Source organism: Opisthorchis viverrini, assembly GCF_000715545.1.
Source record: "Opisthorchis viverrini unplaced genomic scaffold opera_v5_74, whole genome shotgun sequence".
Taxonomy (NCBI): domain Eukaryota; kingdom Metazoa; phylum Platyhelminthes; class Trematoda; order Opisthorchiida; family Opisthorchiidae; genus Opisthorchis; species Opisthorchis viverrini.
This window is the reverse complement of record NW_008751731.1, coordinates 181810-200316: the sequence shown is the minus strand read 5'-3', so window position 1 is coordinate 200316 and position 18507 is coordinate 181810. Positions and strand designations below refer to the sequence as shown.

Genomic DNA, 18507 nt, shown 5'->3' with positions numbered 1-18507 from the left:
GTACTAGAACGGAGAACTCTGAGCACATAGCAACGAACTGATCAGTTTCGAGGACGTCTAGTGGTACACTATGATGAAGTTCGATCGGTTGTTCATCTAGTGGCCCAATTCAGCAACGAGAAGGAAAAATGTTCCCGAGTTCTTACACCAAGAATTCTGTCAGTTCGTTCCGAATAAAATTCATCATATCTGCAGGCGATACGATAAGGAGGTTTTGCATGTACTCTGACGTCAACTTCACACTGTCCTCTAAGGCCGCTTGCAGTATTGATTTTTACTGAATATCACCCTTGGAGGACGGCATCATCTTTCGCACAGTAGGCTTGAGATTCGTTTGGCACTAGGCATGCTACAACACCCGATATCAGGCATTCGACCGACCGAAATACCATGTGAAACGAGAATCGATTTGATGAAGTACGACATGAACTTTTCCCAATCGATTCGTTCGTACTATCCTCTCATCAAAGTCCTAGTACTACTGCATGGCAAGGAGTTTGGTATTTCTAACCTCCACCCAGGGGAGGGACTTTCTCCCTATCCGGTCACAGTTGGTTACACTGTCGATTGATGATGCGCTCAAGCAAACCACTACGAGGCTTGGATGTACAACACGCACCTGTACTATGTTTACAGTCCTGTGTATGGGTTAATGAGGTGACACTTGCCCTTCCACGATTTTAGTGATCAGCACACAAGGAATTCAGAAAGGATGACTGGAGTGCAGTTCACGCCGGTATACAAAGCCACGCCAAACACTCTCAACCCAGCAAAGACTATCGGTGTACGGCGCAGTGTGCACTGCTAGTGTAGCTTCGCTCGTGATTTTGAGTCAACAAGATTACCGCGGCGCCACAGGAATAAATACGTCTCGGAGTAAATGCACCCAGAGTAAGCCCTAACTGTTACAAAAACTTATACAAACGAATGACCACATCCAGCTAGGGGCATTTGTAGTACAAGTCGAGAAGTGCCCTGGCACAATAAGCAGAGATACACATCAAGTTAATGTGTAAAAACGAAGGTGTAGAATAGATTAACCTACCCGGTACTTGCTTCGTCTTGCCTTTCATTACATTCGGCATCCGAGTCATCCTCATCACTCATTTTACCCAACAGTAGTGAGGAGACGAACTCATCCATGACCTTTAATTGCTCATCCGTTGGAGTATGCCTATCCGGTTTCACATAGCTTTTCGAAGGCGTTGTACGCAACGGGAGTGACGGGAATTGGAATGTGCGAATGTCATCGGCAAAGGCTAAATCTGTGTAGAATAGAGCAACTTGCGTACCGCGCACTCTGAAAAGTGATAAAAGGGTGAAGATTGTGGCAACAACACATATCCAGATATAGACAACCACACTAGTGGTGTAAGGGTACGTGCACAAAGTTTGAAGCAGATTCTTTTCGCCAAAAAATGTTTTCCAGAGATATCGGTGTTCTGACAAGAAGTAGTCACCGTCTCACAAATACCGTCACACACGGGTCTAAAGCCGGTGTATAAAGGACCATGAAAACACAAGACCCACAAAGAGAGGAAACTGTGTACGTTAAGAGTAACTACAGGGATTAATCTGACGAGAGTGGTGTGGATATGAATTCGAATATGTGAAAGTGTACACACAGGTGGAACTGAAAAATAGCTTCTTTGAACAGTGCTATTGAAAGAAAAAGAAAAAAATGCTATTGAAAGAAGATAGTACCACTCGGATTCGAACCACAAGAATACATGACAGATAGTACCAATGGTTCATATTCATTGTTGAATTGTTGGATAAGCCTGGCAATTTTGTCACAAACGTTCTGCTGCCAATCGAGGATATATAACCCGTGGTAACTGCCGTGTTCGTGGATGGGAATTCGGAGTTAAGACACATTAGAGGCCAGAGTGACTCGCAGACACAATCCGTTCATGAGCTCAAAGGCACCAATGCATCCAAGTTATTCCCTCCCGATTTCCCCAACAACAGAATCCCTGGATTCACTCGTAAATGCCATGCGCGACTGGAATGTGGCGACGCAGATCATTGGCAAGTGTAGCACAAAGAGCCACTGTACAGGATCTTTATTGCTGTTGTTGGTGATGACATGACCAGTGTGTTGTGGCGTGCTGGCACATAGATACATTTCACTGACCAGAAGCTGAGGAATAGTTTTTTTGCAAGTCGAGAGCATGGATGAAATAACTAGGTTATTAAAACCATATTGAATGTAGTAAGCTCACAAACCGAGCGCTGCCTTGAAGAGGCAAGTTTCGTGACTGATTAAGGATGGATAATCTATTTTATAATTTCTACACATTGAGGTCCCCGATCATGGCACACGCGGTTAAAAAGCAAAGAAACTTACCAAAGCTACGCCACGAAAAATTCAGTCAGCTCATATTTCAAGTTGGTGAAATACACATAATCCTGTGAATGAGCGAATTCCAAATCAATCAGAACCGACGACCAGTGACGGGATTACCGTGGAACCAGAGGAGCAGAGGTCGTCGGGTACCATTTGGAGAGGCCAAGCCCAAAGGTCATTTGAACCTCGACTAGTGTGAAGTCGAGCGAACGATCGAATATCCAGATGACCAACAATAATCAGGAGTCAACTCCGGGTCAGAACGTACCGAACGTACAACTATCTTATCCCCAACTGTCTCCTTCCCACTGTATCGCTGATCTTTTTCTAAACGTACACCACTATAGATTGTTTATTATCCCCCCCCATAATCTATTCAGGTTTGGTAATCATACTACAGTTTACCGTTCATATGACCGACCCATCATTGACTATAAATTTCACTGTATCCGGTCACACATTGCTCGGATGTGCATTCGGTGTTTGCCCGAGTTCGCACGACCATTTAGAGTGGTAAAATTAGCTAGCTAGATACATGAATCCAGTTTCGTTTCCGCTTCTTACTTCACATTTGTCTCTATCGGTGGAGCAAAAGTGTGCAGCCTTTCACGGAGATCAGCAGTCAATTTCAATAAGTATGAAGACCCAATCAAATGGGCTTCCAGAGAACTTACAAAAAATTACGAAAATGGGGACTACCTTTAGTAGTGTTTTCCTATTATTACCGGAGAAAATAGTAAGGGATAGCACCGCAAACGAGTTGGTCCTTATCAAGAGGTAGTAGCATTCAGTAGGGCCTTACGCATCGCTCAGATCAGTCAGTGCGAAGTGGCCAGAAACAAAAATGCCAACAGACCCATAATAAAACAAGCGGACGGGGTTGTATCATCGTTTCGGTAGATCCATGCTATCATGAGTTGGCACGGTTAAGGTGGGACATGTCGAGGTCACGACAGGAACTCATCCAATTCCTGACCAATGGACGGACACCGAAGAAGACAAGGTCGAAGACCAGATGGATAAACTAGTCAGAAAGTAAGCCAAGGAGCCATCCAACAGTACCACATAAGCAAACAACCAGTCACAACTGAAGGTCAGTATTGCGTATATAGACCTGTGCACGCAGCTGCTCAGTGCACATCCTAACTCACCAAACCGCTTTGTTTTAAAGACGAACAGGCGAAGTCATTTCAAGTAGTGATGAAGGGTACGCAAACTTCGTGAACGGACCCACGACCAGCTTATCAAACTAATGGGCTCTTTAAGGTTGGCAGGGAACGAACTAATGGGTGCAGCATGACGTGTGTAATGAAGAAAAATATAACACCAGCCAGGCAATCGAATTTCTAATACAACTGACCATGCACAGCAGTCACGAGTATAAGGCTATCTCTATCTCTTTAATAAGACCAATAGGATGGAAACTACTCACAAGGTTGCTGAAAACTATTCGACCTTGCGAGTAGTTTCCTTTATGAAAATATACTGCGATATCTCGAATATCTGGCCAACTGAAACATGAGGCGGCCTGTGTGCAGCACATTCAGTTGAAGAACATCATAAACGAGAGATTCACCTGAGTTTTCCGTGAAAACCAAATTGATTTGCAAGTGAGTGTATTTGTGGAAACCAACAGGACGGACTTCGGTGCGAATTTTTGAGGTCACAGTAGACGGCAGACAGTAGACTGCATCATATTAATTATCGCATCTCAGGCCCTACGAATTCCTTTTCACTATACTAAGCAAGTTATAGCAGTGAAATGGATAATCCGGCTGATAAAACGAAAGGAAATCGAACAACTGACAGCATCGGGCTAGACATCGACAGACTGCTTCACATTATCAGAGCTAATGGGAACACAGTTTTCTCTGCCTAAAATAAGAGTGGTGGATCCCTGAAAAGCTTGATCAAGGACATTTCATCTTCAGTGGAACTCATCAGCCACACGGCACTGGCCGGAAAAACACCGGTTTACCAAACAGGCATAAGCAGCTGGTGGAGTTTGCTAACTTGGCGTGACACAGGCCAATCAGTCGTTGGCCTAAACGATGAATCTGGTAATCCATGAACAGCTAGGATGTAAAAAAACAGCCGACACTATTAACAGTTTCGTTCACTTGTCAAATTATCGTGAAGGCACAGGTTTACTACCAAATACTACATGCAGGTGATGAAAAAGTCTGCATGCTAGACTTCCAGTAAGCATTACTCTAGTTCGACCTCTGGTACGACAGCCAAATCACGTCAGTGAAACTCACTCAGGAATAAGAACGCCGAGCCGCGGGGCAGAAACGCGGTTGTACACACGGCGTACAAGCGCCACTCCATTTAATTCAAACAAAGCCTGTGCGAGCGCAGCGAGACCTTGGGCCACGGGATGGTTTTCTGAAGGACAGTTGGCCACAAACACAAGTACGCTGTCGCCCAGGTGAAGGTTGATCGGCACCTGGAACGTGACAGAGAGAAATAATACAAACAAGGGCTTTTACAAATAGGAGCTAGTAGTTCACTCTGATAGATAGTACCCGACTATGTGTAGTGACTGTCAGAAAAGAGCCGGTAAGCCTGATACTTCCTATGAACTTCCTACGAGTTGGTCGCTTCTGATATCCAGTCAAATGTTCCTTCGGACAGTTTTTACCGGCTGAATTCCCCTAATGAAGTGTACGCGAACACAAGTCCTCCACTTTTGGTTGAGAAAGATCAAACTGTATTCCGGTCTGGGGCTAAGTTGCTCCACGGAACAGAATTTAGTGTTCTTGGGTCACATTCATGAAATGTCACTGCAAAAGATAGGAGCTAACAGATTTCTTACCATCTCAACCCAGTGTCGTTCAACGAGAAACATCCTTTCGTTCTGGGTTTCTGAGAGACACAGTTATTTTCATTATAACACAGAATATTCAAGCAAGGCAAACGAATCGTCCCAAGACAGAGCTACCACTGCTCTCTTAGAAGTCCGGGAATAGGCTATACAGGCAAAATCTTAAAAAAATAACCACTCAGCTGCAATGTCCTTTCGGTGCGTAGCCGCCGCATCACTCTAAGTTAGCACGAAGGCTCGGATATCACCCAGTCGCCCAAGTCTGGGTAGAAGCATTAGACATAAGGGGTTTGGGTGTCAACCTTTCGGCCAGTAAATTCGCGCCTCAACGAAAAAGCTACACAAATGGAATACTATGGGACTGCACAAGTGCGGGAAAAGTTGCAAGGAATGTGCTCCGGAAGGAGTTGGATTACCGGAGAAACATATTTGGAGGTGATGACAACATACAGCGACCAGCAAGCAACTTACGTTAGAGGCCGGTGTGAAGCCGATTAGAGTTAGACACTTCTCCGCTGCCGGTTGAACAGCCGCTTTGTCCTCAGCTGTGAAAGGCACCATGGTAGTGCCGTACCGATGGCCTGGTTATTGAGGAGTAAACCATGCGAAAAACGTGACAATCCATGTTATAACAAGGGGTATTTATTCCTACAAAGGAGAAAACTCTACAATCGAAACGGGCGGTATTTGTAAGGCATAGGATAGAGGTGATGGACCCAGAAGTAAAGCATTCTATAGAAGGTTTCTTTCTGTACACAGCAGGAAATGATATGGAAATTAATGAAACAAGTTCCCACCTCTTCAGAAAAAACATAAACATAAGACGAATTAGTTCCGATATGTTACTCACGCACGCATGACCGATTTGAGCAATCGACCAGGAACCTAAGCACACGAAATATCAAGGAAAAGGAAGCTCTTGAACAGGACTCGCATCTGCAGTGCCCCCGTGAGCGTCAGCGAATACCAGGAAGGTGTTGGTTAGAACAGATGTGGAATGGAGACGAGGGTCTGAAAATTCATCTGGGCAAATAAATCTGACTGAATTACAGTTGCAGCGAAGGGAAAGTGAACCCTCGCAAAGCGTCTTAACTGACTGCATCAGTGGATTCATTAAAAAGAGATTTAAGAATGGGTGCGGGTACATATCTTGAAGGCTGGGACTTGAAGCATGTAGCTGTCGATAGATTACCGTCCGGATTTGTAAACGAATTCTGACGACGGTAGATACTATCCACAAATGAATATTCACAGAAATGAACCGCGAATCTATTGCAGTAAAGTTCACCAATAAGAGAAACATCGTGTTTGCGGGCATTCTCGAAGTCCCGTTGGCAATTCCATAAACATTAGAGTGTGAAGTAGTTATGAACAGAAACGTTATGGGGTTTACCTGTAATCCTATCCACTGACGCCGATAGAACAAGGTTCTTCAAATAAGGTAGTTAGTTGGTCGCTAATCAGGTATTTCTACTAAATGTGCTGCACAAGGCTGCCTCATTACCATCGGTAGGATACTCGCATTATCGTAGGATAATTCCATGAGGGAACATAGTACTCATAAAGTTGTTGGAAACTCTTCGACATCCAACCACCGGTTGCGACCTACTTGGGACTCACAACGTAGGTGCAAATCCCGAGTTTCGATTAACCTACCTGGTGAGCTTCACGCAAGGTAAAACCAGTCATGAACTGTCAGAGCTTCCAGCAATCTTATGAATAGGTATGTTGCGTCAGCTAATTGCTCATTTTCTGGAGGAACCACGACAAAGGAGCGTAGTTTATCAACATACGTTTTATTCCACCGATATCCGACCGATCTCTGAGTTCGGATTTCCCATGCTCCAACGAACCTTTGAGCTTGTGAAGAAACTTGTATTTTATTATATAATTTCCAAACTTTCCTCAGCATGTGCCCTGGAGCACTGTAGGCTAAAACGCGTCGGGGTTCATAGACTGTTAGTTCAGCTGATAGACACCTCACAATACTTCCAGAGTGAAATGCAATGAGGTCGGACAAGCGAACAGCTAGTTGCAAGCAGCTACGGGCTGCTAGATATCAGATTCACAATGTGCTGGTCAGGAACCCTGGAGGAAGTAAAGACCAGCAGGGTAGGAAGATGCTTTTGGTAAGTGGGTTTAAATGATGACGCTCAAACGCAGCAATTTACAAGCGCTTATGTTAAAAACACACTTCTGTGGGAGAAGGCGTGCGGTGAGATGTATCGATTTCAGGACCATCACTGGCATATGGAGTGTCCCTTTTCCAGCAGTTTTATTGAAGACGGCGTAGGCGCTTCTAAACCATGGCTTGAGGGACATATTAACACAGTAAAAGACTCCTCAAGTGGTTGTTCGTTGGAGTGGTCATGAATGAGTGACTTCAACCTGGCGTTTGTCCGTGTTCCAATACAAAATTGACGCTTATTCCTTAAGTATAGGGAAGAGGACAGTGTAAATAGTGAGGATGAATTTAGCACAACTTACGATACTAGTTAAATTGGTCGATTTATGTGTTGTAACTCTGTGCAGAGGGGTTTGCGGTGGTTTCGCCTGACCCCAACAATGGTAGATCTAACCGTGAAGTTTGAAGGCAATAACAACAAGCAACAATCGCACAGCTGTAACACTCTCTTGGTGCCTAGCTTCCACGCTGTCCAAAGGGAGCAAGGTGGCTGTGCTACTGCCAGGCTGCCGAAGCCTGGACTGGAGCAGCCGAAATGTCGAGCTTGTGTTCGAACCATGGACCTTCCAGTCATTAGCTCCACGCCTTAACCCACAAGCTACCCCGAGCTTGAATTTGAGGACAGTCAATATAAATAAATGGATAAAACACGTCCAGCAATCAGAAGAGTTCACTTGTGAAAGCGTTGAACCTAATCAAGCCCGGTAGTTTCCCACAAACGAACAAAACCTTGAAGTTATTTTTTCATGCATTTAATGCCAAGTAACTTCTTACGGTCCTTGTTGAAGGATTGACAAGCGAAAAACCAATGACGACTGGATTTGAAGATGTCAATTAAGACATGTCAATTAGTAAAACATAGTCGGGACATTTGTCCGTCGTTCAGCACCCGGAATGAAATCCAAACATTGGGTCAATAATCGATATTGGCCATACGTCCAAACGGTACATTCAAAGTGCTGTGGTAGATCGCGAAATAGTGTAGAACACAGTAACATAACACTGACACTGGTATTTCCAACTCATGAGTTCTGAACAGGAAAAAAAACGGCGGACTGTTCATCAAGGTGCCCTACCCCTATCTCTAGGATCAAGCGCTATTAATGAGTCAGCCCGTAAATGAAGGTACACATCAGCAAACCAAGAGACATCGGCTCGCTAACCTCTAAATGCGATCCACAAACAGAGACCCGCGGTGTGTGCCCAACAAACAGAATGTGTTTAAATTTGGGCTTGTCACGGCTTTCTGTGCTCAATTCTTTCAAAATGGGAGGGCCTGTAGCTTCGATCGTATGGAGGCTGAGGCAGTTTGCCTTCATAGTGCCGTCACTGGTGGCGCTTCAAAGACAAATAGAATTTCTGATGCATGATTTTGCACAGCTATTGATGCAGCGTTTGTTGACACAGGCTTGGGCACGTCATTGCTCTGCGCTACAGTACCCACAGTGCCTAGAATAGAGGACCGCAGCTATCCGACAAATTGCGATAACAATCCGGTTTCCATTAAGGAAACTACTCCCAACGTTGCTGAAGATTCCCAAGAATGGCGAATCCGGCAGTGGGCTATCGAAGAGTTTGTAGAAACCTTGTGAGTAATCCACTTTATGGAGGACATACTGCGATATCTCGAATTACCAAACTAAACACGAGACGACCTTTGTGCAGCACATTCAGTTGAGTAATATCGTAAACGAGACATTCAGTTGAGTCTGCCGTGAAAACCAAATTGATATACAAATTAGTGTATTTGTCGTTTCCGTTTCGATGGACAGTAAATAAATCAAGAAGATAAATCATTCAGAATGATGTATTTCGGGTTGAATGCCAGTAAAATGCGATTCATAAACACGAACAATGTAGCGGAATCCAACGCGTCGGCCTAGAGGCAGGGGGACAGTTATGAACATCGCTTTTCCCGATGATTTTTTGTAATTCTATGAAAACACGTCAAGACGCGCATGCACGCAGTGTGCGGCTTCGCTGATAGATGTGCCGCCGGTAGCAATCAAATAGTTAGAACAGTGTCTGACACAAGTGATATCAAGAAAGTGCACACAATCATCGAGAGGTCCAAATATAGTCAAGTGTGGAGCTTGTCAAAACAAAGTTATACTTAGGCGTCTCTGACAGAGCAGACGGCTGAGCACCCAAGGAAACTAAATAAAAATGAAGCAAGGCATGTCCTCAGGAGAAAGCCATGTGACCAGAGTGATTTGCCAGGTTTGGCTACGTGAGAGGATCCAGACAAGTGTGTGGCGTTAGAATCTAGCAAATGTGTCATTCTACAGATAGTTGACTCGGGTGCTTTGCAAACCAAAGGCACCTTCAACAACATTCAAATCATGGCACCTAAGCAGCAACAACTATGCCCATTCGATGCTCAAGTGCAGCAGAGGATTGAGGGAGACTTGAGCATTAGATTGTTATGTTGAGGTCGGACAGCGGTGGACTGTTTAGGGTTTTCACTGACCGTGTTAGCAGTATCAGTGAAGGAATTATAATACATTTTTTACAGGAAACTAGACGGAAGAACCTGAGTAACATCCGAAAGATGTACATTTGATTGCATAAACGGACTGAAAGGATGGAAATCAGGTCTTGACGCCACCACAAGTAACATAAACAAGACGCTCAAATAAACTATACAACAAAGCCAAGCCCCATGGAAGCCCATGAACAAGAAATATTGTCCTCCAAGTCTAGAGCATTCCAAGAATACACCAAACGTACCCCGAATGACTTGTGTCGATCGCAGTTCTGTGGCATTTTCGTCCTGAGTACAGTATGTTGTTATGGCACGGATGGGCGTGGAAGGACAAGCGGCATAGAGTTGAGTCAGTGTTGGTGGACGGGCTTCTCGGACCTGTGTGAAGCCTTCAACCGGCAAGGATAAGGAGTCGCCAATTTGGAAGTCAACCTTCCAACCACGTTGCGCGACGGCGCGTGTTTCGAAATAAGCAAGTGCGGGAATAGCCTCACTGCGTTGGGTGAAGTACATGTGGATTATATGAGTAGCATGGACAGTAAAAAAAAGTAGGCATTGCTAATAAATTTGTAGCCGATAGTTTGACCGAAGAATCTTCATAACCCGCTTGGAGACGAAAACATGTCGCAGTTGACCTGGACCGGAACCTGAAAGGATGTCTGAAAAGTATTCCAAGATTAAGTGACGTGGAATGCAGGATTGAAGGACTAGTTGTGCAATACTCAGTCTGCCTGCAGGTTAATCGACTATGTCGATTCGAACTCCTATCCAAGATATCCGAGGCTTCATATGGATTCATTCTATGAATACTGATGGCGATTTTAAACGAGGATGAAACAGTTACACGGTATGCCTGGAATTTTCAGCAGAGGTAGACTTTAATTGTATGAGAAAATTCAGATCCTAGACCTCAAAATCTCCTCCTTACACGTACAATCACAGAGTTTAAACTATTGGGACGGCACATTCCGCATACCGTAGTCAGATGTTAGTATGCACATCAAACAGACTGACGGGTAAACATGACAAGCCATTTTGAACATGGCAGGATAAAGAGTCTGCAATAGAGGAGAACCTTAATCAACACAATTGTAATGATGGCCATTGATTTGTTTGCCAAGCTGGGTAGCACACAATGCGAATCGGCTGAACCAGTGCATGCTATTGCCACAGGTTTGTCGAGGAATTGTGCTCTATTCAGTACTTGCGGCTGCTGGGAGCAAATCACACTTTTGTGTCCGACCAACATAAATGATAAACACGAAAAGGGAAGCACCACAAGCAACAGTGCCCTGATGATGCTTTTGTACAATTATGAAACTGTGAACGAATCGAAAGAGAGCCAAAGGTTTGTTCTTGAAACTAAAATTGAATAGGGCTGTCTTGCAACAAAAAATGATGAATGCGTCCACAGTTGATCAACAATCCGTGTGAGCCAGACACTGATATACTAATCTCAGAATCGCATGCCGGAATCAGAATAGCAAGGAACAAATCATTCACAAAAACGAAACCCTTACAACATGTTGCAGATACAGAGTTGTGCAATGCAGTTTAAGCACTGTTTGGTAGGACCAAAATAGAGTGATAAATCACTGTAACGAACAACGGTCGAAATGACTCTACTAGAGTATGTGGGAACGCCAGTGCTTTAGTGCCATGGGTTATGAAAGCGATTCGAGTGAATCTGTTTTCATGATCGGCGGGGAGGCGGGGATACTGTACAAGTTGCACCTGGTTGTAAGCTAAAGATAGGTACGTGCTCGAGTGTGTGAACTGATAACACAAAACCACAAGCTCAGACTTGGACTAATCAAAATTGGCTGAGTTAGCCGACTACTGGCTGAATGGGGCATTGGAAGAAAACATGAACGGCAAAAAAATGTAGAGACGGGGAAGACAAAGAGTGTCAACGACACCTACAAGCTGTGAACATAACAACCGCTTTTCCATGCTGCACAACACCTACAGTTGGTAAGCTGCGGTGCCTGACATGACCGAAAGGTGCACTTAAATAGATCCCACCGGAAGAAGGTTTGCAGATAACATCTTGAACAAAAGCCCAGTTGTACCTAAAATAAAGCCATATGACCATCTCAGTATGGTGGACATCAACACGCGGCAGATTAGCACAGGCGTACTCACACTAGCTCCGCTGTCCGTGGTGTGGCGATGATCCGCATAATGGAACAAATCATAAGGAAACCCTAAACAAAAGTTGTTAACAAGTGATCTGCGGACAACTGCAAAGCTGGGCTTGATTACCTCAATAAAAAATACGGTGATGACACATTTTGGCGGAATGGAAAGAAACAGTATGAGAGAAAGCAAAGTTGAAGAACAACGAGCATAGCCTGTTATGAAAGACGATGAAAAAATCCACAAATCGGGACTTTAAATTAGCATTGGTTTCAAACTTTGTCCCATAAACTTAAGGTGGAAAAGTGGCCGTTCGGCAGACAATATGGTTTCCACTGCCGACTTTTCTGCCTACCACGAACCTGATCCTTCAGAATATTGCACTCACTGGAATGATCATATCAACGCTTGCTATGACCTACGTTGCCCTGTTGACGTCATTCACACCAGTACTGACAAGTTTTCTTCTCTTTTGTTTGAGCGGTTACGGAGGGGAAAGATGACTCTTCATAAAAAGAAGTACATAGGTTTGTGAACCGATGTGAGCAATCAGTTAACCAACCGAACAAGATCTCTGCCAGCGCGCAATCATCCAGAAAAGCTGTGGAATGTAGCGGACCTTAAAAACAGTTACGCACCGAAGGATGAGTTGCTATAGGCCTGTCAATCCCACCTACTGCAGCAATAGTCGCCAGTGAGGATTGTACGAATGAGAATAGCGTAGCATTAGTGCATAAGGACGTGTGACAGATAAAGTCGTGCAACGCATGTCGTTCTGATGATCATCCTTATTTTTTAATGTGCGCTGGCATGCTTGGCGGAACAATATCTGTTCTGGTCACTAGGTGTCTTCTTATCCGGAAAATTTTCTACTGGTGACTTGGATAATACTGTTATCCTCCGACACTGGAAGTTCTATTCCCCTGATCTCTTCCTGGGGTTCCTTAAGATAGCTTAATGTCTGACTGACAACTTGCTAAATGACCTCTGCAAGTGCAAACGATTTTTGAAGAATGCCTTGGTTACCTTCTTAGTAAGCATATGCTCCTTGCATGTTCCAAACTCAACTAACTAGTATTTCCAACATTCCCCACCAACCTCACATTCTGCCAACTTGCGTAAAAAGTTCACAAGTGGAAGATTTTTCAACGTACATAAAATGATTTCACCAGCTCTATATGAGACCACCATGAATCCCTTTGGAGTGCACAGACTTATATTGAATTGACTTGATGGTGAGTTGAACCAATAGTACGGAAAAAACTACCGTGGCATGGTTTAACTCACTCGAATGTGTAGGACTCGCCGTTTAACTGAGACCATAGATCACCAATAGCCTTTTGAGCTGGGTGAACCTTGAATTGTTTATCTCCGTTACTCCGGCTGCTGGAAGGTCCAGGATTGGAATCTGGGCTAAGTGTAGCAGGCTCGCTCTTTGGTGGTGCAGAGCCTTCGGGAAGACTGAAACCGATCAGACTTAGTTTCACATCAGCAATACGGAGGTTGTGGGCAACTTCGGTTAGCTGCGAAATATCCGCTGGGCCCAACAGATTACTTATAAGTAGGATGCGTTTCTCGGACAATCCTTTGCGGTCACTAAACAGCAGGCCCTTGGTAAGTGATACCCGATGGTCATTAGCACGTACTTGCATTGCGTCACGAGATGATTGACACCAACAATCAGAGCATCCACGACTAACGGGCAGATTAAGTGGAATTCAAAACCTACCGTCAGCATCGTCGGTAGACAAAAGTGACTCTGAATTGAAGAATTCCAACAAATCCCAATCCAGCGGAGCTAAGGTACGAACCAATGAAATGTGGACAAAATTTCCATTTCCATCAGCCAAATCATTATCTGTAGCTTCCGTGCCACAAAGGACGACAGCAACTTCCTCTTTTTTCTCTTGAAAAAACTAGGTGAACGGAAATGGCTGGAGATGGAATTAGACGGTACCTTGCGTTGGATTAAGAGTTTCAAACAGTCCACGGCTTGGTCAATATCTGTGGCCATATGAACACCTACATCCAGAATGATACAAACCACTGCCTACAACAGAACGACAATCGTCTTCACAAGCAAAGGAAATTACCGTCATCTCCACAGCTTGTGTCAGAAGGTATGTAGGTAAGTAGGTAGGTAGGTATGTAGGTAACAATTCCAAACCACACCAGTTATTTTTCACTTTCAAAACCCATCTTCCTTTGTTTGGTATGGGTCAGCACACTTCGCAGGGCTGTAAAAGCCAGCTGAAAAGTGAAAGCAAAAAGTCGCATATGATGAGTTTTATGGGGATGCACGAATAATCTGATGCAGAAGACTTTTCTGTTGCATGAAATCTCACGGCACAGTGCCAAATTTACACGAAGGAGGAGAAAATTTGGGGGGATACCAAAATACTTCCTATAACCTGGTGTTTCCTCTTGGGATGGGGCAGCCGTATGATACTATGTCGATATCTTACCTGAATATTAAAAACAGTTCATACCAATTTTTATCAGCTTCAACGAGGCGAGCGCTCCATGTGTTCGATATCCTTGCATAGCTGTGACCATAAACCATCATTGCTGCGTCAATCGTTCAGCTGAAGCACCCTGTCGGTGCCTAACTGCCATACCACCCGAATGTGGGCTGGGATACTGCCAGGTTGCCAAAGCCTAGACGGGGGAAGTCGAGAGGCAGCCATGAGGTTCGAACCACGGAACTTCCGGTCAGTAAATTTGCGCTCTAACAAATTGGGCCATCTCGCGTCAGCGTCAGCTTACGAACCAAAGTGTACGTGGTTCGAATCCGACTTCTGTCTTTCGACTTCCTCTTGTTAGGCTTGGATAACCTGGAAGTATCTCAGCCCTCGTGCTCCATTCGGGTGGCACGGCAGCTGGGCACCGAAGGGATGTAACAGCTGAACGATTGTATTGTATTACACAACTGAGAGTCGGCCTAAGTCCCCAAAGTGCATGAATGAATGACCAACGATAACAGATTTCGCGACTAAAGAGGTCAAGGAAGCGAACGACAAACATCTAGTTTAGAGGATCGGATTCCCAGTTGCCTTTGCACACAGGTTACTTATGCTACTTTTTCACTGGGCCGGATCATGAGATGTGATAAGTGGGTGCCCTGCAAGATCACTCACCAGCAAGAACAGTTTTGCGTCGACGCGAATCATACCCGAAGAAGGATTCGTTGAGTGGTTTTCGACGCGCTCGGCTGCAGCTGGAGAGATGGTCACTTGGTTGATGTCGTCCTCAAATGGAGCGGGAATGTGTAATAAATAATCACTGAGCTATCTCGCTTTGAATTTGTAATGACGGTATTTTCTGAGGTAATTTCTCAATCTGAACGGTCTAAACCAGCGTGCCCGTCAGAACAACCCCCAAAAGTGCATAGCATGGATTAATGCGAAAAAAAGGTTCATACACATGTACAGCGCGTTGTATACAAAGTGTATACGGCGACAACATTCTGGATATTTTGGCACCTTCTAGATCCACCATTATCAACCGGCCTTCGGTGGATATTAAATCATGGCTGTTTTTGTCCATACTTTTAACCAATAAGAGATCGCTTTGAAGCTGGACCGACAAGCGGCCCACCAACACACGAGGCCACCAACAGAAAATCAATCGCGAAATCAGTAAACTATTTGAAAGCCAGTTACTAGTGAGAAGCTACAATTCAGGATGATCGCTCCTTCAGGAATACACAGAGTGAGTCGGAGGACAGTTGCAAAACGATGGGAGAAGTCATCCGCACGCAACTGAAACCATCTCTTTGATCACCTGTACATTCCTTATATAAAGATGAAAACTCTCACTGATGCCGGGCAAAACCCGACTCTCACGTAGCAAATAAAGCGCCCTAACGCCCAAGGATCGACATAGAGTGTTGCTGGGTAACGAAGGCCCAGATGATGGAGGAAGCTTTTGTGTGGGAATTAGCCGCATCCTGTCCCAACTGGCCCGATGAAGCAGGCCAGCGAAACTATCTCCAAAGGGGATCTAAAATCCTTTCATTCATAGAAAGGCCGTCCAGAACGATGGGATGAACACCTTCAAAAACAATTTGCATGGAGTCCACCACTCAACCCGAATGGAACATGGCAGAAATCCAAGACGAAATTTAGTTGCTTAAAAGCAACAATACACCCGGTTCGGATAGTTTGCATAGTTCGCTCTTCAAAGGCCGTGAGTACCTTGCAGCTAACCAGTCTAACTTTCCCCAAATTATTCAGGAAAATGCCGAAAGACTGGGGCGTTTCGACGGTGGTTCCGGTACCTTACAGGCATGTAAATACCACCCCCCCAGGACACCAGTTTAGTATCAATAGCTTGTAAAGTGCTCTCCGGTATTAACATGAGGTTGGTCCATTGCTGTAACTCAGATCCGCAAGAGATAACTATGGTAGATTCAGATCGAGGTTTAATGAAACGCATTTTCACATGCGACATACGCCTGGACTGTGCCACTCGCTCGGGCGAGTGGTCGTCCGTTACAAACTATGATTGCGCCTGTCAGTGAGAGAGGTCCCACCTAAATTTTTGTCTTATACGCTTACCCTTACGGACGCACACGGGGCTATGGGGAACTTGATCCTGAGGTCACCACCACCAACGGTGCTATGTAAGGTAAACCCCTAACATTCCTCCTCATCAAATTCGTCATCAGCGTCCTCCTTGGATCTTCATTGTTTCTAGTACTTCGGAGTCAAACCGTTCCCAGGTCGTTGGCTCATACGCTTAGTATGTGCACAAAATCGCTCCTGCGGGGTAGGAGTCTTCAGAAATACATGAACTAGAGGATTCTGCTGCACTGTCAGGCATGTGTGTTGTGTTGTGCGGTGGCCCAGCTATTGGGTTACGCCTGCACTGCGCCTGCCAGACTACGCGACAGGGAGAAGACAGAGAAATGGGGACACGGCCGTATTGCCAGGAAAAAACGTACAGAGCGTCTGCGTAGATATATAGGATGACTACTTGGCCAAACATGGTCGTTCACTTGTTCGCTCCGTACAGCCAGTGGTGGTGTTCCGGTCGTGAACATTCTCAGGCCCACTACGCTGGTCGTGTGTTGCTAAGCCGTTTGGTGAGAGCGGCCAACTCACCTACTTTCCGGACGTGTCGAACCGATGATGACCTTAGGGATGCGTCACTCTCTGCACATGTACTTTTTCTTCTGTCTGGGCGCGCCCTGACAATGTGCCCCACACCTGTAATCGTTATCATCATCATCATGATCGCTGACAACACCAGACGAGAACACTGGTGTTTCACTGCCGTACAACTGTATCCGCGTTTTGGATAAAGCTTTGTAATGGAAAGGAAAAACGGCGGTGGTAGGCCAACCCTACCGCAAACCTCCGACAAAGTCAGACAACCTGGAGAGAAACTCACAGCATGAATGCCAGACATCGGTTAGCCGCCACATCGTTCAGTGTCTTCAGTCAAGCACAGGGTCAACTGCACTCCATCCTGGAAAGTGAACAGTACCCCAGTTAGAGATATGAAACATCAGTTGTCAAACACACGAAGATGTCTGAGATCCTCCGCACGAATTTGACAATTCTCGCATAAGCACTACAATATAGCCCCGCTGCACTCTGATATATGCATGCTTTGAGGACCAGTCATATGACTTTCGACGCCACAAGATAGCAAACGCAACCCTGATCTTCAAGATCGATGCGTTCAATTCGGCTGGATGATGCAACTTTCGAGATATGTAGTGTTCCGCAACCTTCAGTATCATTCCTCAAATTCTCGTAGGCATCCTGTTGTCTTCCCAGTAAACACGTCACCGCGGCACCACCGGTGGCAAGAGGTGGCAAATAGGGGTGGCATGTTACGCTTGCCACCGATGGCGCCACCACACCAAAACTTTGGAGGCCTTCTACCTTTCGCCTAACTATACAATTATCAATAACGAACTTGGGCAGATATAGGAGGAGTGGGCAATCTTGAAGGGCACCACTTTCTGTACGAAAGAATTGGAGAACCGCCCATACACACACGCGCGCCCAGAAGTATGTGAATACCAATAAAACACGAAATTCTGGGACATATGCTGTTGCCCAGGCATTTTTAGAAGTAACTAAACGGCAGGATCAAACGCATTCCTGAAGTCAGCAATATTAATATCTTAAGGCGCCCATGAGCATTATGATTCACGGATTCACGGATTGATACACAGTATCGAGGCCATTGCCCAAGACTCCCGGGTCGCTTTTGTTCTTGTCGGTCAGTGGCTGCCGTTCACCTGAAAGGCGCAAGTGAAAAAAGAGTGCACCAAGGCTCATTTTGTTCTCAGCGCGGGACAGTATGCTTGCCAGCGTGAGGATTCGCATAAATAAACGTCTAACAGTGCTTTAAACTGGGTCCTAGAAGGAGCGTGGACAACCGTCGGAGGAAGGTCATTCCACGCAGCTACTACCCGAAATGGGGAAAAAATTGTCCAATGAATGTGTGTGCTCTGAGCTTGGAAATTGTCTTACTATGTCCCCGCCGTGTGTTTGCTGGGTCAG

General features: G+C 45.2%; 1 protein-coding gene across 1 annotated transcript in view; it reads right to left on the bottom strand.

Annotated features, from left to right (window-relative positions):
* Positions 1 to 18507, bottom strand: part of T265_04495 (hypothetical protein) — a gene marked incomplete at both ends in the record, with an annotated part of 47930 nt that overhangs the window by 8915 nt on the left and 20508 nt on the right. Inside the window, 10 exons of the mRNA XM_009169250.1 lie at positions 1046 to 1300; positions 4612 to 4799; positions 5649 to 5758; positions 10093 to 10340; positions 13274 to 13582; positions 13633 to 13681; positions 13716 to 13902; positions 13944 to 14036; positions 14753 to 15010; positions 15124 to 15234. Of these exons, the coding sequence (XP_009167514.1) occupies positions 1046 to 1300; positions 4612 to 4799; positions 5649 to 5758; positions 10093 to 10340; positions 13274 to 13582; positions 13633 to 13681; positions 13716 to 13902; positions 13944 to 14036; positions 14753 to 15010; positions 15124 to 15234 (1808 nt within the window). The remainder of the gene's footprint in view (positions 1 to 1045; positions 1301 to 4611; positions 4800 to 5648; positions 5759 to 10092; positions 10341 to 13273; positions 13583 to 13632; positions 13682 to 13715; positions 13903 to 13943; positions 14037 to 14752; positions 15011 to 15123; positions 15235 to 18507) is intronic.